The sequence below is a fragment of the Lampris incognitus genome, chromosome 1 (assembly GCF_029633865.1).
Source record: "Lampris incognitus isolate fLamInc1 chromosome 1, fLamInc1.hap2, whole genome shotgun sequence".
Lineage (NCBI taxonomy): Eukaryota > Metazoa > Chordata > Actinopteri > Lampriformes > Lampridae > Lampris > Lampris incognitus.
In genome coordinates this window covers 23,388,786-23,411,822 of record NC_079211.1, presented here as the reverse complement: position 1 = coordinate 23,411,822, position 23,037 = coordinate 23,388,786, and the positions used below count along the sequence as shown (strand labels likewise).

At 44.8% G+C, this 23,037-nt stretch overlaps 4 protein-coding genes across 5 annotated transcripts; all 4 read left to right on the top strand.

Moving 5' to 3' along the window:
* The first annotated feature begins 374 nt into the window (after nucleotides 1-374).
* On the top strand, nucleotides 375-13,843 carry LOC130115034 (alpha-1A adrenergic receptor-like). Its single transcript, XM_056282761.1, has 2 exons — nucleotides 375-1,594; nucleotides 12,379-13,843. Exons 1-2 carry the CDS (start codon nucleotides 628-630, stop codon nucleotides 12,954-12,956), a joined length of 1,545 nt encoding a protein of 514 aa, XP_056138736.1. The 5' UTR covers nucleotides 375-627; the 3' UTR covers nucleotides 12,957-13,843.
* Nucleotides 13,844-15,869: 2,026 nt separating this feature from the next.
* Nucleotides 15,870-17,000, top strand: LOC130109744 (5-hydroxytryptamine receptor 4-like). Its single transcript, XM_056276731.1, has one exon. It carries the CDS (start codon nucleotides 15,870-15,872, stop codon nucleotides 16,998-17,000), a length of 1,131 nt encoding a protein of 376 aa, XP_056132706.1.
* A 2,479-nt stretch (nucleotides 17,001-19,479) lies between these two features.
* On the top strand, nucleotides 19,480-20,421 carry LOC130109738 (gastrotropin-like). The gene is given in 3 exon segments (XM_056276727.1): nucleotides 19,480-19,546; nucleotides 19,910-20,082; nucleotides 20,320-20,421. Coding segments are annotated over 3 exon segments (342 nt in total).
* An 851-nt stretch (nucleotides 20,422-21,272) lies between these two features.
* Nucleotides 21,273-22,802, top strand: LOC130121807 (gastrotropin-like). 2 transcript variants are annotated; one of them, XM_056290715.1, is made up of 4 exons: nucleotides 21,273-21,423; nucleotides 21,547-21,707; nucleotides 21,838-21,927; nucleotides 22,080-22,802. In XM_056290715.1, the coding sequence occupies exons 1-4, from the start codon at nucleotides 21,351-21,353 to the stop codon at nucleotides 22,137-22,139; spliced, it is 384 nt and encodes a 127-aa protein (XP_056146690.1). In that variant the 5' UTR covers nucleotides 21,273-21,350; the 3' UTR covers nucleotides 22,140-22,802. The 2 variants fall into 2 exon arrangements, with proteins under 2 accessions (XP_056146690.1, XP_056146699.1); XM_056290724.1 differs by having other exon boundaries at nucleotides 21,281-21,417; nucleotides 22,080-22,493.
* Nucleotides 22,803-23,037: the final 235 nt, after the last annotated feature.

Here is a 23,037-nt window from a genome sequence, read left to right as displayed (position 1 = left end):
CCTTTACCCTGTATATGCTATAATTGTGGAGATTTATAGCTGTAACCCACTGATAACCACTGCAGAAGGAAGACGTTTAAGAACAGTCTTCCATCACTTGTAAACATCCAGTTCGAACCTTTCCTACTTTACAAAGAATATATACCGACATGTTCGGCTGAGAAAAGTTACCGAGAGTAAAAGTTTGCGGGGGGGGGGGTGTGATTTATGCCTCTTCACTAGTGGTAGTGGGACATTGCTAAAGCTTATGGTTTGCTGTAGGCTGTTAAGTGCATTTATAAGGGATAGCTCTGTGCTGTGGAGAGTACTACGCATGGCTCACAGGAGGTGAGGGCTGCTGCCCCCCCTCCCCTCAGTAGACTGCTGCACCGATTCAGAGGGAGAGGAGACAGCAGGGCTGCAGGGTGACTGCGCGGAGTAGAGCTGCATGCCCCGCATTTTGGAGTTGCTTTATAATTGCGTCGTGCAAAGCTGTTGATTGGATAGCGCACATACACAAGTTAAAATACGCGCAAAAAAATGCAGACTAATGCAAATTGGCCAATGTGAATTTATTATGCAATGCTTTTTCGTCTGTCTCGGCTACAAGTGACCTGAAGCTTGCTATGGAGGACCTCCTGAATCAAAATGAATCGGATCATTGACAATGCGACCAACTTATGGAAAAATGGTTCCTCGGAACTTCACCGCGGGACAGTGGATCCCCCCTTTAACTTTTCCAGCAACTCCACGGGCAATCAGACAGGGCTCAGCGAAGTGGATCTCATCCGAGCCATTCCGCTTGGCTTGGTTCTGGGTGCCTTCATCGTGTTCGCAATCGCTGGCAACATCCTCGTCATCCTATCGGTGGTGTGCAACAGGCACTTGCGCACGCCGACTAACTACTTCATCATCAACTTGGCCATCGCCGACCTGCTTTTAGGCACTACGGTGCTCCCTGTGTCCGCCACTCTGGAGATCCTGAACTACTGGGTATTTGGCAGGATCCTCTGCGATATCTGGGCGGCGGTGGATGTGCTGTGCTGCACCGCATCCATAATGAGTTTGTGCGTAATATCAATCGACCGCTATATTGGAGTGAGCCACCCTCTGCAATACCCGGGTATAGTGACTGAGAGGCGAGCGTTGCTGGCAATGCTCGGCGTGTGGGTGCTGTCGGTGGTCATTTCCATCGGACCTCTCCTCGGCTGGAAGCAGCCACCGTCGCCAGACGATACGGTGTGCCTCATCACCGAGGAGCCGTTTTACGCGCTGTTCTCCTCCCTCGGCTCCTTCTACATCCCCCTCGTCGTTATACTGGCGATGTACTGCCGGGTGTACATCGTGGCCAAGCGGACCACAAAGAACCTGGAGGCCGGGGTGATGCGGGAGAGGATGAACTCCGGCGAGCTGACGCTCCGGATCCACAAGGGCTCCCACGTCCACGACGACTCCGTCACCTCCGGCAGTAAGGGCCGCGCGCACCAGGCGCGAAGTTCCCTCACGGTGAAACTTCTGAAATTCTCCCGCGAAAAGAAAGCCGCCAAAACTCTGGGAGTTGTTGTCGGCATGTTTACGCTCTGTTGGTTGCCATTCTTCCTCGCCTTACCTATAGGTAGGTCAGACTGGCCAGATTATATATATATATATATATATATATATATATATATATATATATATATATATATATATATATATATATATATATATATATATATATATATATACACACATGCCCAGATGCTTTGAAAGCCTAGGTGGTTGTCTTTAGTCGGATCATTTGTGTCGTCATTAGGATCAATTTGGCTATCGTTTAAAATTAACGTCTCACAACCCTAGCGAAATTACAAAGCTATAAATTCTGCAATTTTTTAAAATATTTTACAATATTGTAAGTATCTTGAAAGGAGCACTTACAGGCCCCTGATACTGGCAATGGTGTAGTCACAGTAATTTTCAAAATTAGATTCAGTAGGTATTGCTCTGTGTTGTTCCCCTTGGGTTTTATTACTCTGGATGGCAATGACAAGTCGAAATCATCCATGTGTTAATGTGGCATTTAGTATCTGGCATAACGTCTGATCATCGTCTCACTGTTTATGTTTGTCTTGTAGGTGTATTCAGTTGCTTATTGAAGTAAGATTAGTTATAGTTATGCACGTCTGAGCCACAGGGACGACACTTTTCAATTCCGCATTATCCTTGTAGTAGACATAGGGAGGCTAACATTGTGAGGGAAGATGCATCACGCCATTTAGTGTTGTCATCTTCGCCCTCGTGAATCCCGGCATTATTTATATCATCTCTATGTTTTTCCTCGGGTCTAATTTAATAATTTGTTCATCCCACAAAGAAAGCCCGAATGTGTGCCAGTGGGCACCAGTGTTGGTCTCTCTTTGCTCTGGTCAGTTGATCCCTGGGCCTGTGGGGCTAGTGAGGGCTCCCACGCCAGAGAACCGCAGAGGAAATGAAACAATATGTGGCGAAAAGCGTGAGCTGTGGGCATGTTGTGATGAGGAGCCGAGGAGCAGAAGAAGGGGTTAAGGAAACATGCAGGCTTTATTTACTGACTTAGTGTGCACCAGACGGCGCTGGCCCATACTAGTGCATTTCTCCTCGGTCTAGACAAAAACCATGACTCCTGTGTCAAAAATGGTCAAGTTGCTGAAGTATCATAGCTCAAGTGTATGTGTGTGTGTGTGTGTGTGTGCGTGTGTGTGTGTGTGTGTGTGTGTGTGTGTGTGTGTGTGTGTGTGTGTGTGTGTGTGTGTGCGTGCACCTGTATCTCTACCTCAAATAACAGATGTGCAGATGTTCTTGACAGAGATTTGAATCACCCTGCAGTCGCTCTTACCAGTGACTGCGTCATTCTTTTAAAGTGGTATTGCTGTGCCTTAACTGAGACAGACTTCACCAGAGTCCAAAAAGACACAGTTTTTTGAGTACTTTAAAATCGGTTTCACAAAAGGCTTCGGAGGAGCACAACTGGGATGCGAGACTGAGACGGGGTGTGTTCATGTAAAACTGTCGTTAAACTACCAATCAACAAACAACCAACAGGTCTTCCGAGAGGATAACTCCCTTGGCATTAGCTCACCCCCCAACTATAGTAATGGTAATACACTGCAGGATAGTGTTACATCACAACACAATATCAGCTTGGTCGCTGTTCACTGTTTATCAGTTGCTGGCCTGCAGCAGGCAAACAGTCTATACAGGCAAGCTCAATGGGCTACTGGCTGAGAAGTCAATTAAAGGAGCTAATATGTCCATTATATCAAACGACACACTTATGTGCCTGCTGTTTCTTATCCTCCATTAGCGCTTCCTTTGCTCTGTCTGAAAGGAGATTTGTTGGGGAAGTTGTACTTTGTGATTGTAACCTTTGTGCTGAGCCCATTTTCCAGCCGGGCTCAGCCTGTGTCTAAACCTCAGCCCTGGAAGTCTCATAGAGCAGAGTCGCTCCCCTACTGAGCCTTCATTAGCAGCCACCCACCGAGTGGGATTTCCTGTCTCCCAATCATTACTGTCCTGCTCCTGCCTTAGCACAGAGTCACTGATAGCTAATGTACCACGGGGGTTTCTGTATGTGTGTGTGTGTGTGTGTGTGTGTGTGCTATTGGATGTGTTTATGTTGGGGGGTTGTTGACATATGCCTGCGAGTCTGTGTGTGTGTGTCCGTGTGTCCGTGTGCGTGTGCGTGTGCGTGTGCGTATGCTGGTCAGTCTGATAGCGTAGGTAAAGGGGCTAACAAATGAAAATATGCAAATAATTATGTGCATGTGTGTGCGCATGTGTGTGTGTGTGTGTGTGAATGCATTAGCCTTTCTTGTGTTCATGGGTGTGCCTGCGTATTTGCCATGACTGATTGCCTGAAATGTGTGCACAGCTCCTTCGCCTCTTCTCACACGTTCCCCTCTCTTTGTAGCAATTTTGATTTGTGCAGTGTAAAAACCCTGCCAAGCTGTTCCACACCGACTCAGATAGCATTCAAGGACTCACACACGAAGTCTCAAACGCCGGCCTGGCGTGATATAAACTGCCAAAGCTTGTTCTCTCCTTCATATGGTGATCTTTATCATTTGACGATGGATAAGCTGATGAAGGCCAGCTCGGTACTTATTTTTCAGTTGTTTTCCAACAATCTTCAGAATTGTAAAAAAATACCTGCTCACTTGTTTTCGGTTTTCTTTTCTTTTCACTTACTGAATACCCTTTTGCCCCCAGGACCTGGAACCACCAAAGACCAGAATCAGGATCTTTTTTTTATTAGTAAGCTTGCACAAACAAGGAGTTTAACTTGGTGGGTTGCTTGGATGAAACACAAAGTGCAACACAACAGCAATAGAGTATCATATTATTTGGGGGATCAGTGGTGTAAAAAGATGCACGAGTTCTTTTTTCCAATATAAGTACCACATTTAGTTTTGAGAATCATACTCAGGCAGGCTTTGGCGTCTGAATTGCGACTAAAAATCCTACATCGTCACAGAGGAAACTATTAACCCAAGTTACAAAAGGACATTTTAATATCCAGTAATGTCATTTAGCATACTTGTATCACATTATGTGAAAATGATGGTGTAATATTATTGAATTTAATGGCAGAATTATTCTGTATTGCTAAGAGCCTTTTGCAGCGATTGACCAAGGAGCCAGTCTATCTGGTCAATTTAATCAGCAAATGTTTCATTAAGATATATTCACACCGGACACAAAATATTAAATTTCATGGTATGGTTTGAAGAGAAATTAATTTGCACTCGTGCCCTTATTAAATCAATGCAAAAATGAAAGGATATTGAAATGTAGGCGATTCTCTCACTTTGTCCCTGCCATGTCTCATTTCAGTAATCAGGGGCTATTTCTGTTATTTCTCTTTGCAGATTTTCCCAGGGCACTTAAATGCCTTGCACAGGCAATAATGTCCCTTGAAGGGTTCTCATTCATCGACTTGAACAAGCTGTTCACTTGAACACAACACAGAAACCTGCACTGCGTGTTCAAGTGTGATACCTTTAGATTTGTGTGTGTGTGTGTGTGTGTGTGTGTGTGTGTGTGTGTGTGTGTGTGTGTGTGTTATACCTTTAGATTTTGCGTGTGTGTGTGCGTGCGTGCGTGCGTGCGCGCATGTGTGTGTGTGTGTGTGTACAAATGAGGAGCAGAATATCAACGCGGATACAGGAAAAGAGATTTTAATACATTGCAGTACAGGCCTGTTTCGTGCATCTCGCACTCTGATGAGTCTGATGAGTGCGAGATGCACGAAACAGGCCTGCTCTGCAATGTATTAAAATCTCTTTTCCTGTATCCGTGTTGATATATATATATATATATATATATATATATATATATATATATATATACATACATACATACATACATACATACATACATACATACATACATACATACATACATACATACATACATACATACATACATACACACACACACATGCGCACATGCACATACACTACCGTTCAAAAGTTTGGGATCACCCAAACAATTTTGTGTTTTCCATGAAAAGTCACACTTATTCACCACCATATGTTGTGAAATGAATAGAAAATAGAGTCAAGACATTGACAAGGTTAGAAATAATGATTTGTATTTGAAATAAGATTTTTTTTACATCAAACTTTGCTTTCGTCAAAGAATCCTCCATTTGCAGCAATTACAGCATTGCAGACCTTTGGCATTCTAGCTGTTAATTTGTTGAGGTAATCTGGAGAAATTGCACCCCACGCTTCCAGAAGCAGCTCCCACAAGTTGGATTGGTTGGATGGGCACTTCTTTGAGCAGATTGAGTTTCTGGAGCATCACATTTGTGGGGTCAATTAAACGCTCAAAATGGCCAGAAAAAGAGAACTTTCATCTGAAACTCGACAGTCTATTCTTGTTCTTAGAAATGAAGGCTATTCCATGCGAGAAATTGCTAAGAAATTGAAGATTTCCTACACCGGTGTGTACTACTCCCTTCAGAGGACAGCACAAACAGGCTCTAACAGGTACTATTTAATGAAGATGCCAGTTGGGGACCTGTGAGGCGTCTGTTTCTCAAACTAGAGACTCTAATGTACTTATCTTCTTGCTCAGTTGTGCAACGCGGCCTCCCACTTCTTTTTCTACTCTGGTTAGAGCCTGTTTGTGCTGTCCTCTGAAGGGAGTAGTACACACCGGTGTAGGAAATCTTCAATTTCTTAGCAATTTCTCGCATGGAATAGCCTTCATTTCTAAGAACAAGAATAGACTGTCGAGTTTCAGATGAAAGTTCTCTTTTTCTGGCCATTTTGAGCGTTTAATTGACCCCACAAATGTGATGCTCCAGAAACTCAATCTGCTCAAAGAAGTGCCCATCCAACCAATCCAACTTGTGGGAGCTGCTTCTGGAAGCGTGGGGTGCAATTTCTCCAGATTACCTCAACAAATTAACAGCTAGAATGCCAAAGGTCTGCAATGCTGTAATTGCTGCAAATGGAGGATTCTTTGACGAAAGCAAAGTTTGATGTAAAAAAAATCTTATTTCAAATACAAATCATTATTTCTAACCTTGTCAATGTCTTGACTCTATTTTCTATTCATTTCACAACATATGGTGGTGAATAAGTGTGACTTTTCATGGAAAACACAAAATTGTTTGGGTGATCCCAAACTTTTGAACGGTAGTGTATGTATATATATGTATGTGTGTATGTGTTATACCTTAAGATTTTGCATGTGTATGTGTGCGTGTTTGAGTGTTGTGTGCTTTTTCTGTGGTTGTTTGTGTGTGAACCACCAGCAGGTTAGGTTAGCTGGTCCCTGTGCTCCAGGGGTAATTGAAATGGTGTTTGAAGGAGAAGAACAATGAGAGTACTAAGTGTCAAATCAATGGCCAAGAAAGGAGCCTGGCAACATTGTGACAGGGTGCATGGGACCGCAAATTAGGGCTATAAACGCAAGGTGCTCCAAGACATCGAGCCAATTTTCCAAAAAAAATAACTTTGTTTCATGATTTTAATGGAAGCAATCTGTGATAGCAATAAACTTTTGTCTTTTTATATTATGAAACCTCATTCATATCAGATATTGGGAGAAGACTGTGTGTGTGTGTGTGTGTGTGTGTGTGTGTGTGTGTGTGTGTGTGTGTGTGCGCGCGCACGTGTGCGGGGGGGACATGCACAGCGCAGGCATCACTCCTTACCATCAGCAACAATAACAGGATACCTTGCAATGTTAAGATGTTCCTGTGTTTCATCCGGAGATGAATGGATGTGCTTATACCTCGGAAGGAGGTGCAAACGCTGCTCTGAGCAGAAAGGGAAAACACAGCAACGGCAACAATAGCCCTTCAGCCGTCATCCATACTCCTTTGTCCTGCTGCCAAAACCCACTGTGCACTATAAGCTGTCAAAGTAAACATTCTTAAGCTGACAAAAATCTTCAATTCATCCTCAAAAACGTAGCACGCAGAGCTCTCCTTCCCATGCTTACAGTAAGTAAAAAAGAGAGTTTAGGGAACAGCCAGGCATTGATCTATGGCTTTTCCTGGTAGGGACCTTTAACTGTGTGCAGGCGTCTGTCCTTAGAGACAAACAGTATCACACAGCTGTGTTTACCTTGGCAGATGCCAGTCTTCCAGCCACTGTGCGACCCTGCTGGAGGAAATGCCGCTTCCCAGTGCATGCAGCAATCTAACTGGCAATCAACTCAAGCCCTCGTGCATGGGGTAGAGGGGGGGCAGCGTGAAAGAATCAGTGAGCCGAGACCTGAGCGGGCACACTGTACCCCCCCACCCACACACACACACACAGCAGTTTTAAGTTGATTAAACATCTAAAATCTGTCTAAATGGTATGCGCGGCCTATCGGGCTAAATTTGGTTGAAAAGGGAAAGTCGAGTAGACGTGAAAGTAATCTAGTGGAAAGTAGTAGTGAAAGCAGACATCTAAATCTTAGCTAGAGAACTAAGTAGGTCTGCGGCTCAGACATCGACAAGACTTAGTGGCTAAATAATAAAACAAAACAAGAGCAATTGAAACTATTGTTGCACAATATATGGACTTGCCCTGTATATCTTAGACGGTCAAAGTTGTTTGGGCGATATGGACTTATGCAACGAATGGTGGAACAATCAGGTCTAAAAAGTTGGCTGCGTTTCGCAGGATATGTTCTGAGCTAGTAGATGGGAGCTAACACGCAGCTGCCACGTTGGAGTTGGATCTCTAGTGCTCAGTGTGCACACATAACCCCCTCACAATACCTGCTGTGCCCACTGGTATCCATCCACGTGTGATTTAGTTGTGATAATAAGTCAGCAGTTATAAATGCAGCTGTGTTAATTCATTGCAACCGCGGTCCATATTCACATCACGGTGAGATCATGAGTTACGAGGGGGAGGGAGGGGGGGAGGATGCTTACCTATAAATCTACCTATAAATTTGTCCGGGGCGCAAGTTCTAGAACTGTTTGATTTGTTTCTCGGTCTGTCAGAGCAGCCCCACAGCAGTCTCCAATGATGGCACGCTCCCATCAGCAGCATGCGGTTTGGTTAAGTGCTGTGTGGTGGGGATCCATAAATGTTCCATCATCATATAACCGTCCACTGAGGAGCGTCGCTGTTTTTCTTCTGAGTTTCTGTGTCGGAGAGCAGATGGGCATTTAACTAGGCTGCTACAAAAAGTGTAGGAGATTTTGTGTCGGTGTGAGCGTGTGTATTCCAGTCCACGTCTTCCAGATTGTGACATGAAGATGGAAAATGTGTATGTGCCTTAGCCTTCTGTGTCGTAGAGAGAGAAATGGACTTCTCGGCGGATGGTATTTTCACATGCCATTTTCACAGATGGGCAGCCATTTCGATGCTTACATAACCACATGAGTTATGAATATGATTGGGTGGGGTGGAATTAATACTCGGTCATTCTCTCATCACTCTCTCTCTGTACCTCTCTCTCTCTTGCACACACACACACACACACACACACACACACACACACACACACACACACACACACACACATATATATATATATACACACATTATCCAAACCGCTTATCCTGCTCTCAGGGTCGCAGGGATGCTGGAGCCTATCCCAGCAGTTATTTGGCGGCAGGTGGGGAGACACCCTGGACAGACCACCGGGCCACCACAGGGCACACATATACATTTTATATATACACTCACCGGCCACTTTATTAGGCACACCTGTCCATCTGCTCTTAAACGCAAATTTCCAATCAGCCAATCACATGGCAGCGACTCAATGCATTTAGGCATGTAGACATGGTCAAGACGATCTGCTGCAGTTCAAACCGAGCATCAGAATGGGGAAGAAAGGTGATTTAAGTGACTTTGAACGTGGCATGGTTGTTGGTGCCAGACGGGCTGGTCTGAGTATTTCAGAAACTGCTGATCTACTGGGATTTTCACACACAACCATCTCTGGGTTTACAGAGAATGGTCCGAAAAAGAGAAAATATCCAGTGAGCGGCAGTTCTGTGGGCGAAAATGCCTTGTTGATGCCAGAGGTCAGAGGAGAATGGCCAGACTGGTTCGAGCTGATAGAAAGGCAACAGTAACTCAAATAACCACTCATTACAACCGAGGTATGCAGAAGAGCATCTCTGAACGCACAACACGTCGAACCTTGAGGCAGATGGGCTACAGCAGCAGAAGACCACAACGGGTGCCACTCCTGTCAGCTAAGAACAGGAAACTGAGGCTACAATTTGCACAGGCTCACCAAAATTGGACAATAGAAGATTGGAAAAACGTTGCCTGGTCTGATGAGTCTCGATTTCTGCTGCGACATTTGGATGGTAGGGTCAGAATTTGGCGTCAACAACATGAAAGCATGGATCCATCCTGCCTTGTATCAACGGTTCAGGCTGCTGGTGGTGGTGTAATGGTGTGGGGGATATTTTCTTGGCACACTTTGGGCCCCTTAGTACCAATTGAGCATCGTGTCAACGCCACAGCCTACCTGAGTATTGTTGCTGACTATGTCCATCCCTTTATGACCACAGTGTTCCCATCTTCTGATGGCTACTTCCAGCAGGATAACGCGCCATGTCATAAAGCTCGAATCATCTCAGACTGGTTTCTTGAACATGACAATGAGTTCACTGTACTCAAATGGCCTCCACAGTCACCAGATCTCAATCCAATAGAGCACCTTTGGGATGTGGTGGACCGGGAGATTCGCATCATGGATGTGCAGCCGACAAATCTGCAGCAACCGCGTGATGCTATCATGTCAATATGGACCAAACTCTCTGAGGAATGTTTCCAGTACCTTGTTGAATCTATGCCACGAAGGATTAAGGCAGTTCTGAAGGCAAAAGGGGGTCCAACCCGGTACTAGCAAGGTATACCTAATAAAGTGGCCAGTGAGTGTATATACACACACAAACACACACACACACACTCACACACTCACACACATCCTCTCTACTTTTGGTGTCGTCCTGTTGTACCTATTCTGTGCTGACTGAAAATTAATCAAATTGTAAATGCTTGCTGTTCTGGACAGTCTGCTTAATTAATTCGAACCCATGAACTGGTTACACGGGGGACTTTTACTTGGACGTCTGCAAATAGTTCTGTTTCGACAAGGGGCTGATAACGAGGTTTTCACTTACATTTCCCGAAACGCAAACCCAAACAAAGAGAGTGGAAAATATTTTGATGGTCACTTAACGAGAAAGATACCTGTCCCAATTCCCAACCAAGTATTTTTACTGTGTACCTCATAAAGGTTCTCATGAGGAAAATGACTGAGGTTTTGCCCTGCCTGTCCATGATGTCCCAACAGGCAATTTTACACAAGAATGCTCGAGATTATTGGGCGTACTCAATCTCTTCAGGAATGTGGTATTAATTTGAGCAGATTACTTTCTCAAGTGTATCTTAGTGTACGGAAACACAGTGTTACACTTGGACGTAATCATATTAGACACACACACACACACACACACACACACACACACACACACACACACACACACACACACACACACACACACACACACACACACACACACACACACACACACACACGCCAGACTCACTAGCTGGTGTGCATTACATTAGAGAGGTGTGTGGGAATCAGTTTGGATTTTGTTGTCTCAGCTAATGAGAATGTCTGTGATTGTGAAACACTTAAAAATGTGCAATCCACAGCAAATACCTGTTGTTAGGGGAAGGCCTACCCACTCAAAACAAACCTCCATTTTCTCTTATTATCACTCTCTTGCTAATTCTGTCTTCTCTCTCTCTCTCTCGCTCTGTCTCTTAAAAACATTGTAAATGTTGTATCTCCTTGAATTGTTTTTAGATCTCTGTAAAATTGTGTATTCGTCTTGCTATGTGCTCACCATTGCACCTATATGCACGAGAAAGGGAAGTGCACTGCTGCAGCTTTACCTCCACGACCTTTCCGAGAGTATTGTCTATTATTTCATGATATAGCCTGAAACTCTTGGGTGTTTCCGGTAGCACAAGGCACCGACCAGATCTGCCCTCTTCTCCCCCCCCACCCCCACCCCCACCCCCTTCTCCCCAGCTGTATCCGGCCAATTACCCCACTCTTCCGAGCCGTCCCGGTCGCTGCTCCACCCCTTCTGCCAATCCGGGGAGGGCTGCAGACTACCACATGCCTCCTCCGATACATGTGGAGTCACCAGCCGCTCCTTTTCATCTGACAGTGAGGAGTTTCAACAGGGGGACATAGCGCGTGGGAGGATCACGTTATTCCCCCCCAGTTCCCTCTCCCACCCGAACAGGCACCCCAACCGACCAGAGGAGGCGCTAGTGCAGCGACCAGGACACATACCCACATCCGGATTCCCACCCGCAGACACGGCCAATTGTGTCTGTAGGGACGCCCGACCAAGCCAGAAGTAACACAGGGATTCAAACCGGTGATCCCCGTGTTGGTAGGCAACGGAATAGTTCGCTATACTACCCGGACGCCCCTTGCCCTCGTCTCTTGAAGTGACAGAACTCCCCCTCAGTGCATTTGTGCAGCCAAAGTGTGCAGGGTCTCTTCGTTTTTTCTATGTGTCATTATCCATGTCTTCTAGATAGATGGATTGTGACACACCTGCCATTGTGTCTTCCTTATCCAAGACCCATTGCCGAATGACAAATAACATATGGTACCGGCTTTTCTCTCGGCTCTTGCACCCTGTACATCTCTAGTCAGCCTCCATGAGAAAGTGAAGCGTAGACATTATTTTATATAATGCTGCCACCTGCTGAGGAAAAGATGTTCTGCTGGCACTGAAATATAATTATGGCCAAGTCAATGTCATGAATTAAGTTGAACATAGAAAAGAATTTGAGGTTCTTTGAACAAAGCCTTGTTGATTATTTGATGCATCATTTACATTTTCTATTGTCGTTTTCTCTAAAGGGTCTTTCAATGTGAACCTGCGTCCACCTGAGTTTCTCTTCAAAGTCATCTTCTGGCTGGGCTACTTCAACAGCTGCCTGAATCCCATCATCTACCCCTGCTACAGCCGAGAGTTCAAGATGGCTTTCATCCAGATCCTCAGGTGCCAGTGCCACCGTCGGAGGCGCCCTGGGTGGCGGGCATACAACTACCGGTCCTCCAACTTCAACTCCTCCGCATACTCCCGAAAAAGCTCCACCGAGCACAACTCCGGCTGCCTGAATGGCAGCCAGCGCACGCTGCCCTCCTCGGCCAGCCCCAGCCCCAGCTATATGAGTAGGAGTCTGCCGCCCTGCCCTGAAGGGGACAACCTGTACATCTGGGGAGCCGACACCTCACCATCCACCACCCCCAACCTCCTGCCCGGCAGCCCATCAGACTGTGAGGCGGGCGGTCCGAGAGGAGAGGCAAGAGGAGGCTGTGTCGGGTCAAATTCACCTGAGGTGTCCTCTGGGGGTGTGTTCTCCTTCTCCTTTGGACAGAACAGGGGCAGGGAAACCCTTGACAAAGGAGGCATCACAACCGAAGACGCGATATGACACGTTGAGCGGCGTTTTGTCTCGACGTACTGTTGAGTTGCATCTGAACAGTGACTTGCTGATTCATTCCTTGTGGGGATTTCAGTCGCCAACAAAAATGCTATTCCGATCCAGAGAAATGGCATGGGATTACATGCAATTTGGCTCCATTAAATGTAAGTGGTGTGAGTTGTCATGTGACCCTTCATCAGTCCATGGATTAACGTCATTTGTGGTTGATATACACTGAAGATAACTGAGTATATTTATGCTGCTGTATCAGAAGTATTTTTGGCCCGATGTTGTACAGTGTGTGTTTTTGGCATAGCAGGAAAAGTTTGTTTCCGAGGACAGCCAATCGAAAGCAGAATTTAGAGTTGGTTTCAGGACAGCCATGTCAAATGTATGTCACCACACTTCATCTAATGGATGGGAAAGAGACCGATGCATGCATTCTGTGAAAATAGAAGAAGGGAATGAATTAGGGCTGTGTTTTATATGAATTGCACCGAGGCCGCTTGTTCCTCCCTTCTGTCGTTTTATGCTGGTGACACCATCCCTGACTGTCGTTTGGTTTTTTTTGGGGGGGGGGGGTACATGACAGAAGAACTTATTTATGTAACACATGTAAAGAGCAAATGATCACATCTCTGTCATTGACACTTGATATCTTAATGGGATGTTGTGGAAATAAAGAATAACCTAGTTGATCTGGTTTATCTGCTGTGTGCACAGTAATCAGCCTGTTTATACGTATGTGTGAGGTTTTGAAAGTGTTTGGAGACAAAGCTGTTGTCACTACCATAGGAAACGAGATGATACCTAAATAAATATGGAAAGCGAATCAAACTATGATTCACATCTAAAAACAAAGTCTGCATCATTCTGTAATTTGATAACATTTACGAAAAATGTGTACTTGTCAACAAAAAGTGGCTTGTTTGACATTGCAATGATGAGATATGGATCAGATATGGGTCTTATATATATATATATATATATATATATATATATATATATATATATATATATATATATATACATACACTACCGTTCAAAAGTTTGGGATCACCCAAACAATTTTGTGTTTTCCATGAAAAGTCACACTTATTCACCACCATATGTTGTGAAATGAATAGAAAATAGAGTCAAGACATTGACAAGGTTAGAAATAATGATTTGTATTTGAAATAAGATTTTTTTTACATCAAACTTTGCTTTCGTCAAAGAATCCTCCATTTGCAGCAATTACAGCATTGCAGACCTTTGGCATTCTAGCTGTTAATTTGTTGAGGTAATCTGGAGAAATTGCACCCCACGCTTCCAGAAGCAGCTCCCACAAGTTGGATTGGTTGGATGGGCACTTCTTTGAGCAGATTGAGTTTCTGGAGCATCACATTTGTGGGGTCAATTAAACGCTCAAAATGGCCAGAAAAAGAGAACTTTCATCTGAAACTCGACAGTCTATTCTTGTTCTTAGAAATGAAGGCTATTCCATGCGAGAAATTGCTAAGAAATTGAAGATTTCCTACACCGGTGTGTACTACTCCCTTCAGAGGACAGCACAAACAGGCTCTAACAGGTACTATTTAATGAAGATGCCAGTTGGGGACCTGTGAGGCGTCTGTTTCTCAAACTAGAGACTCTAATGTACTTATCTTCTTGCTCAGTTGTGCAACGCGGCCTCCCACTTCTTTTTCTACTCTGGTTAGAGCCTGTTTGTGCTGTCCTCTGAAGGGAGTAGTACACACCGGTGTACGGTAGTGTATATATATATATATATATATATATTCCCCCCTTTTCTCTCTAATTGTACCTGGCCAGTTACCTCACTCTTCCGAGCTGTCCTGGTCGCTGCTCCACCCCCGCTGCCGATCCGGGCAGGGCTGCAGACTACCACATGCCTCCTCTGATACATGTAACGTCACCAGCCGTTTCTTTTCACCTGACAGTGAGGAGTTTCACCAGGGGGACGTAGCGCGTGGGAGGATTACGCTATTCCTCCCAGTTCACCCTCCCCCGAACAGGCTCCCCGACCTACCAGAGGAGACGCTAGTGCAGCAACCAGGACACATACTACCTACATCCGGCTTCCCACCCGCAGACACGGCCAATTGTGTCCACAGGGACGCCCGACCAAGCCGGAGGTAACACGGGGATTCGAACCAGCAATCCCCACGTTGGTTGGCAACGGAATAGACTGTTACGCTACCCGGACGCCTTGGATGTTCAAATATCTTAAAAGATATAGCCATTGGTATCGCCATAGAAGACTAGCAGTGGTGTTATCAGTGTCAGGGGAATGATGGATCTTTTGCAAAGGTACAGAGCCAAGACCTGCAAATAGTATGTGTGGCAGAATAATCATGAGCCTCAGGGTTTGGGGGTGGGGGGGCGGTATTTCCACTAAGCAGAGATAAATACAAGGGTTTATGGCTTTTACAGACAAACACAATCGTCCATAAGGGAACATAAACGCATGTATCCACTTACTTCATGGCCTGCTGACTCTTGACTCACATTCTGGTAAATAATTTACTCAGGATGAGCTCTGTTGTGATGATAACCATTGCTAGACCACCACCCAAAGGCAAACACACACACACACACACACACGCACGCACGCACACACACACACACACACACACACACACACACACACACACACACACACACACACACACACACACACACATACACGTACACACACGTGTGCGCGCGCGTGTAGGCACATCCAGTCCCCCATGCGGACACACACACATGAACTGTGGGAAAGCAAATAAGAGGCAAAACACCTGTTGCTTCATGTGGAGAGGGAACAGAAGGAGATGTTGGATACACAGTTCTGATTTATCTGTGAAACAGGCTCGCCTTAAGGACTTGTGTGGGAAGCTCTGAGCAACCCATATGATGTCTGTATTTCTGCCACTGTCAATGGCTTGGTTCTTTCCTGGTCATGACCTTCGTCCCTTGGAGCAACACACTGTCAACAGCAGCAGCTCAGTGCTCCTCCAAAGCACCACCACCAAGGTTTTTGTGCTGTGTCTCCTCCTTCCGATCCCCATCTTTGCTGTCCTGGGAAACCTCCTCATCCTGACCTTGGCAGCCCGCTTGCGAAAGCTGCAAACACCAACAGATGCTTTCATGCTTTCCCTGGCAATGGCAGACTTCCTGGTAGCAGTGCTGGTGATGCCTTTCAGTCTGGTACGCTCCATTGACACTTGGCACTTTGGATCCCGCTTCTGCCAAGTCCATTTCCTGCTGGATATCACATTCTGCACATCCTCCATCTTTAATCTCAGCTGTGTGGCACTGGACCGATACATAGCGGTGTGCGACCCACTGCGTTACCTAGCCCGAATGTCTCCTACGCAGGTGACCACACTGCTGTTGCTATGCCGGCTCCTGTCGCTTGTCATCTCCTCGCTCTGTGTCTCCTTTGGCATGCACCCACAGTCACCTCCTGCAGGGATCAGCAGCACAGCACAACAGGAGAATCAAACTTGCCTGGCAACATTTTACACCCCCTATGCTCTGGTCTCTTCCACAGTCTGCTTCTTCATCCCGGTGGGTTTCATGCTGTTTGCCTATGGGAAAATCTTCTTGGCAGCCCAGAGACAGGCAAGATGGATCCATGCCATGGAGCAAATTGCTGGGAAGCTTCAATCTGGCCAGAGCTCAGTGGGAAATAACCACACAGAAGAAGGCCGTGCAACTGTAGAGAAAAGCTCTATGAAGAAGGCACGAAAGGCTGCAAAGAAGTTGGGTCTAATCATGGGGGTCTTCGTGATCTGCTGGCTGCCTTTCTTCTGCATGAACATGATCCACCCTCTGTGGGGTTACACCATCAGCCCCCTGGCCCTTGAGGTCTCCATGTGGCTCGGCTATGCTAACTCCTCGCTAAACCCATTCCTCTATGCCTCCATCAACAGGAGCTACCGGCATTCCTTTGTGGCCATCTTGGGCTGTGCGATTTTGGGCAGGCAGCTAAGGTCATGTTTGGAGTATTTACCCAGTGGTGGGCAAATACACACATTGGTTACCTTGGAAACCATTTCAAGATGATCACCTTATATAACTTTATATTTTTAACCATCCCAAGAGCAGTGTTACACAATGCAAAAATCTTTCCACAAGTTGCATAACTCTTTGCTGAAAAGCAAGGTTTTAAGCACTTATATTTATAACAAATATTCTCTTTGCTTATAGTTACTATAACAAGTATTGTATATTGTAGAGAATGAAATGATTCAACATATTCATTGTTTGGTCACATAAAACAGTTAATAAAATAAGTAAATATTGCCCTGCATGTGTTCAAGATGCCAAAGGATAAAAATATTGTCAGAGAAACTGTTCTCTGATCACCGTGTGATTTATAAGAGAGAGTGGGCAAGTATTTAGTGTCACTGGCTAAATAAAGCTTATGGAGACAAATGTTTCCTTCCATTCTGTGTTAGGCTACTGGAACTGCAGAAAGAGGGCCTCTGAAGGCCGAAGGTTGAGGAATGTAACTTCAGTACAGATGAACTATTACTTGCATTTGACTGGAACCCAAGATTTACAACATAGGCAAATATCCAGTCCATTTCTCATTTTCACTTTATGTGAGAGAAAGGTGGCTCTACTATGTTTAAAGTTGGTTAATTTCAAAGGTGATGTTTGGAAAATGGCCTCATCCTAATTCACTTAGCAACACATTAAGTTGTGCTCCTGTGCATCTCATGGATATATATATTGGTTATCACTCTAGAAAGAAAATTGGAATTTAAATTCAAATAGAATGTAAGTTATGATGTGATGTATGTTATGATATGATGTGGGGAGATGGTGGCAAAAATTCACGTTTGCAGCAGCCTCACCCAGTACCGGTGTGGGAAAATGGCAGTGCGAATTCACAGTTGAGGCGGCCTCACCCAGTACCGTCCATGCAGTGTCTTTGTCCACGTCTGCATCTATGTTTGTCTTCATTTGATGGCTGGGAGAGCTGGCGATGGATCGGCTGGGAGAGCCTGGTCTGCTTGCGTCCTGTGGGCCAGGGACCATGGCCCTGCCAAGGCCGCACCCGAAGAGGTAACTGACAGAAACCTGACAGGATACAGAAGCAGGGCAGGCTAAGCTAACTGCTAGCCCATGCAGACCGGCAGTTCGATGACACCGAGGGTGGTCTGGCGGCGGCCTCGCCTAGCCTTGACTGTATTTTTAGTGTCGTCATGTAGAGTGCAGGGAGGTGTGTCAAAGGTGTCTGGCTGGGAGAACTAGCATTGGATCAGCCAAGGGAACCTGGTCTGCTGAGACTGGGGACCGCAGCCCAGCTTGGAGCTGTGCCCGGGGAGGAAACATCAAGGGCAGCCTAACGGGACATGGGGGCGGGCGGCCTAAGCTAACTGCTAGCCCATGCAGACCAGCAGTTCTGACAGTCATCCTGGTGTTCGCTCTCTTGGACAGTGATTTTTTTTTGTGGATATGTTGGATGTGTTTTTGTAGTTTCGATATATGTGTTCTTGTAGTTTGTATATGTGTTTTTGTCTTTGTGTTGTACTGCTGTGGGCTGGGGAAACGATATTTCATTTCATTTCATGTGCACAGGTGCACGAAATGACATGACAAATAAATGTTCCTGATTCCTGAAATCCAAAAATGGCAAACAGCATTGGAGTTCTGGGAAAGGCAAGGCACATTCTGGATCATAAAGCATTATACATTCTGTATTGTTCACTTGTATTGCCATATTTGAAATATGGTGTGGAGTTATGGGGGACACCTACAAAAGCAACCTACAATCATTATGTGTACTGCGTCCGGTGGGCCCAAGGACCATGGCCCTGCCCGGAACTGGGCACAGAGAGGAAACACCGAGGGCAGTCTGACAGGATGCAGAAATGGGGCAGGCTAATCTAACTGCTAGCCCATGCAGACCGGCAGTTTCAACAGTCATCCTGGCTGGCGTTCGTTCTCCTGGACAGTGACTTTTTTGTTTAGTTTGGATATATGTGTTAGTTTGGATATATGTGTTCTTGTAGTTTTTGGATGTGTGTTTTTGTCTTTGTGTTGCACTGCTGTGGGCTGGGGGAAATAATGTTTCGTTTCATTTCATGTGCGCAAGTGGATGAAATTAAATGGCAAAAGTGTTCCTGATTCCTGATGCAAGTTAATCTGGATCAAACCATTTACTATTTTGGTGCAGACCATGGGGTACTCTATCATCCTCTACTTTTCATTTACTTGTTACTGACAACAGAAGTACTTGCACATAACAACTTGACATGACCTGAAAACATGTATGTACCTCTGATGAATGAGCAAAGTGAACTTATTTTAAAATATGATACTAACACTACTGAGTGCAATGACCTCCCAATCACCGACCTACAAGCGGTAGTTCTACATGTTGTGGCACAAATGTCAGTCATTTTATGATGCCTTGCATGTGACTGTGTGATGGGTGTACATTTATAAAGGTGTGGACGCCAGTCATCTATCTCTCGGTCTTTGAGGCAGCACACTTCCTCTCCTCTGCAGCTATTAGCATTTCGGAAGCATGATGGCCTTCACTGGGAAGTATGAGATAGAGAGTCAGGAAAACTAAGATGAATTTCTCAAGCACATAGGTGAGAGTAACCGCTGCTGTGATGCTATGATATGCACACTATATACAGTGTGTTATTACTCTAGAAGTTGTTATGTTAGGGCGTATAAATTACCTTGGCATCTGTTACACTGACCCTTGCACTCCTCAAAGCTGTTTGGTCAACATGAGAAGATGATAAACAAGAAATTTAGCATTTTCAAAAATCTGTGCCTTTATTGAAAGTCACGGTAGGGGAGAAGGTCACCTGATATGTCAGTTTAAATGGTGGAGTGTCTATACCTTGTCAAGAGGGAAATGTGATCTCACCCTGCTCTATGTGTCATGTTCTTTGTTCAATAGCTGTAATCATAACTGGACTCCAGAACTCTTAAAAATATTCTAGGTATCCCCGATGCCATCATAGAGAAGGGACATAACTTCAGGATCGTGACGGAGGTGGTTCAGAATGGCAGCGACTTTACCTGGACTCAGATCTATCCCGCCACGTCAGTGACCAATAACTTCACCATTGACAGAGAATGTGACATGCACACCATGGCAGGCAAGCATTTTAAGGTGAAGACACAGTGTACACACACACACACACACACACACACACACACACACATGCATGCACACCCACATGCACATACACACACAGTGTCTGTCATCCCCATGTCGTCTGGACAGAAGTTGCAATGCAGATATTGATCACTGGAGGCAAGGGCCCAATATCAAAGCTGTCTAAAACACATGTTAGATTCATGTGGATGAACAGACAGCAAAAGTAACAAATTGTTCTCGGGCTGTCAGGCTACTGTAACAATGGAAGAGGGCAAATTATCTGTACGGTTTCCGAATTACCACCACACAGCTGAAATTAGTGAAGACAAGCTCACTGAGGTGAGTGGTTAAAGCATATTATAGCAAGACAGGAAGTCAAGCGTGTGTGTGTGTGTGTGTGTGTGTGTGTGTATGTCAGCTTGTCTGTCAGTATAGCAGGTGTGTGTGTGTGGGGGGGGGCAGATTTGTCACGAGGTACTACATTTTCTCAGATGTTATAAAAACTGCTATAAAATCCATTTTCTATCTTTGTTCCCTTCCTCCTCCTCCTCCTCCTCCTCCACCCTCACTGTTCATCTCAGCGTTCAACTGCCAGAGGAGAACAAGGAACAGTAACCATGACAAGGATGAGCAAAAAGGATCTGAACTCAGCCCGTCATTATTCACAAGAATATTCAGACTTTATACCCTGTGATAATAAACTTTAATTCTAGCCAGATCTGAATGCCTTTTGCCTTTTTCACATTAAAAAAACAGCATTAGCTTACACAGAAAGCTAATACACAGGTGCACTTTAACACAAACTGATGTGAAAACATGCGTGAATACATTTCCACTCGACATTTGCCATTTTGCAGTTTAAAGAATCGTGCCATTCGACTTGATAGGCTTAAAGTGTATTTTTCTTTCTTACCAGCTCTCTATACTAGCATTGCATTTACTTGCATTTAAATCACGCTGTTGCATTTATAAATCTTGTCTTAACTTGACAGATGCAGCAAAATTCCCACTCACTTTGGGCTTTGTGCCAAAGTATGATAAGTTAGCACCAGTTGACCTGAAATTATTGTCTTGGAAAATTACTGCCGACATCTCTCTCATAGCTCTGTCAGATCACAATGGGGCCGGTTGTGAGGTATGTACGGCAGGAGGAGAGGGGCTGGGTTCCTCAGTGACTCATGGAAAATGGAAAGACGTGTCTCTGGCAGGCCACTCCTTTCTTCTCATTTGTCTCCTCCAGCCTCCCTCCTCACCTCTTCCCTTCACTCATTTTTACTAACATGGCCTTCACGGGGAAATATGAGCTGGAGACTCAAGAAAACTATGAGGAGTTCCTGGAGGCAATCGGTAGCAGTTACGATGATTGTTTTTAATTAATCTGGCATGAATATCATAAGAATGCATATGTACGAGTCTTTAGATTTGTCTAAACCTTCGCCGCTCTCTTTTATCGGACTTTTACCCACTCTGTCACAGGACTTCTCAATGCCAAGACAGACTACAAAGTGGTGACAGAGATATTTCAGGATGGTAACGACTTCACCTGGACACAGATCATCCCTAAGTGGACCTGGTCCAATAAGTTCACTGTCGGAAAGGAGTGCGAGCTGGAGACAATGATGGGCTCCAAATTCAAGGTGAGGCGATTGCAGGGTTGAATTTTGCAGCAACAGAGAATAAGTTCATTACATTCCAATCATACCACACAATCACAACTTCTCAGAAGACATTGCTGATTTGCTGCTTTCTCCTGTCCTCTTGAGCCAGACCACAGTCACCATGGAGGGAGGCACGATTTCAATGCAGTTTCCCCAATACCTTTTCACAGCAGAGATCAGCGAGGATAAACTTATAATGGTGAAAAAGTAACCTTGCAATTACAAAGAAAAGGCTGTAGCAATGAAACAAAAATACTAACATGATGACCGGTCATGTAGACCCTTGTACAAGATAAACTTTCAATGTAATGTTTCTTTCCATAATGCTTTCTTATCTCAAACTCTATCTAGAATTGCACAACCCCAGGACCAAAGGGTGTGACTTTCAACAGAGTCAACAAGAGGATCTAACGCTGCAAATCCCAACATGCCCCGACAAAAATATTCCGTTTCCAAACGGGGCAAATCTCCACCTGAGGAAGCTGTAGGAGACACAGGCAGATGATGGAAAATACTTGATCCCCGCTGATGACGTTGAACAACAAACAGACTAAAGAATAGCATTACTAAGCTCTGCCATGAATTACTGTTGCCATCTCGAATGCTCAAAAGGCCGGGCATTATTTTGTACTGCACTCTTGATCAACGAACTCTTGAACTCCACAACATGTGTTGATGTTCAGTTTTGTCTTATTAAAAATGTGCAAACCCTAAATATGGTCGAGAATTGTGTAAAACACATTGATGCATTTCATAAAATGAAAATGATTTTCGTATATGTTGATTGTGACCTGCCCTTTGGTGATAATCAACTGGAGTTTTTTTTTAAAAGAACAATCTATGAATCATTTAAGAATGTAATACTGAGATGGGCAGGCAAGGCAAAAGCAAATTTATTTGTATAGCACATCTCGGCACCAAGGTAATTCAAACTGCTTTGCATAAAAAAGAAAAGGCATTAAGACAAAATGTAAAAGCAACATAAGGCTATAAAAAGACATTTAAACACAAATCTACTACTACTACTTTCGGCTGCTCTCGTTGGGGGTCGCCACAGCGGATAAAAGGAGTAAAAGTTACAGTGCACTGTAACATAATAATCAAAAGTTTCAATTCTTATTTAATAAAAGGCAGCAGGAAACAGGAAAGTCTTCAGCCTTGTTTTTAAAAGAAGTGAGAGTTGCAGCAGACCTGCGGTTTTCTGGGAGTTTGTTCCAGATATGTGGTGCATAGAAACTGAAAGCAGAACTGTCCCAGATGATCTGAGAGGTCTAGATGGTTCATAACATAGCAAAAGATCAAAGTAATG

Excerpts from the sequence above, each read along its gene's own strand:
- LOC130121807 (XM_056290715.1), top strand. The coding sequence starts at position 21,351 with ATGGCCTTCACGGGGAAATATGAGCTGGAGACTCAAGAAAACTATGAG. Across the intron at positions 21,424-21,546 it reads CCTGGAGGCAATCGGTAGCA|GACTTCTCAATGCCAAGACA; the intron begins GTTACGATGATT and ends ACTCTGTCACAG. Across the intron at positions 21,928-22,079 it reads GCGAGGATAAACTTATAATG|AATTGCACAACCCCAGGACC; the intron begins GTGAAAAAGTAA and ends AACTCTATCTAG.
- LOC130109744 (XM_056276731.1), top strand. The coding sequence starts at position 15,870 with ATGGCTTGGTTCTTTCCTGGTCATGACCTTCGTCCCTTGGAGCAACAC.
- LOC130115034 (XM_056282761.1), top strand. The coding sequence starts at position 628 with ATGAATCGGATCATTGACAATGCGACCAACTTATGGAAAAATGGTTCC. Across the intron at positions 1,595-12,378 it reads CTTCCTCGCCTTACCTATAG|GGTCTTTCAATGTGAACCTG; the intron begins GTAGGTCAGACT and ends TTTTCTCTAAAG.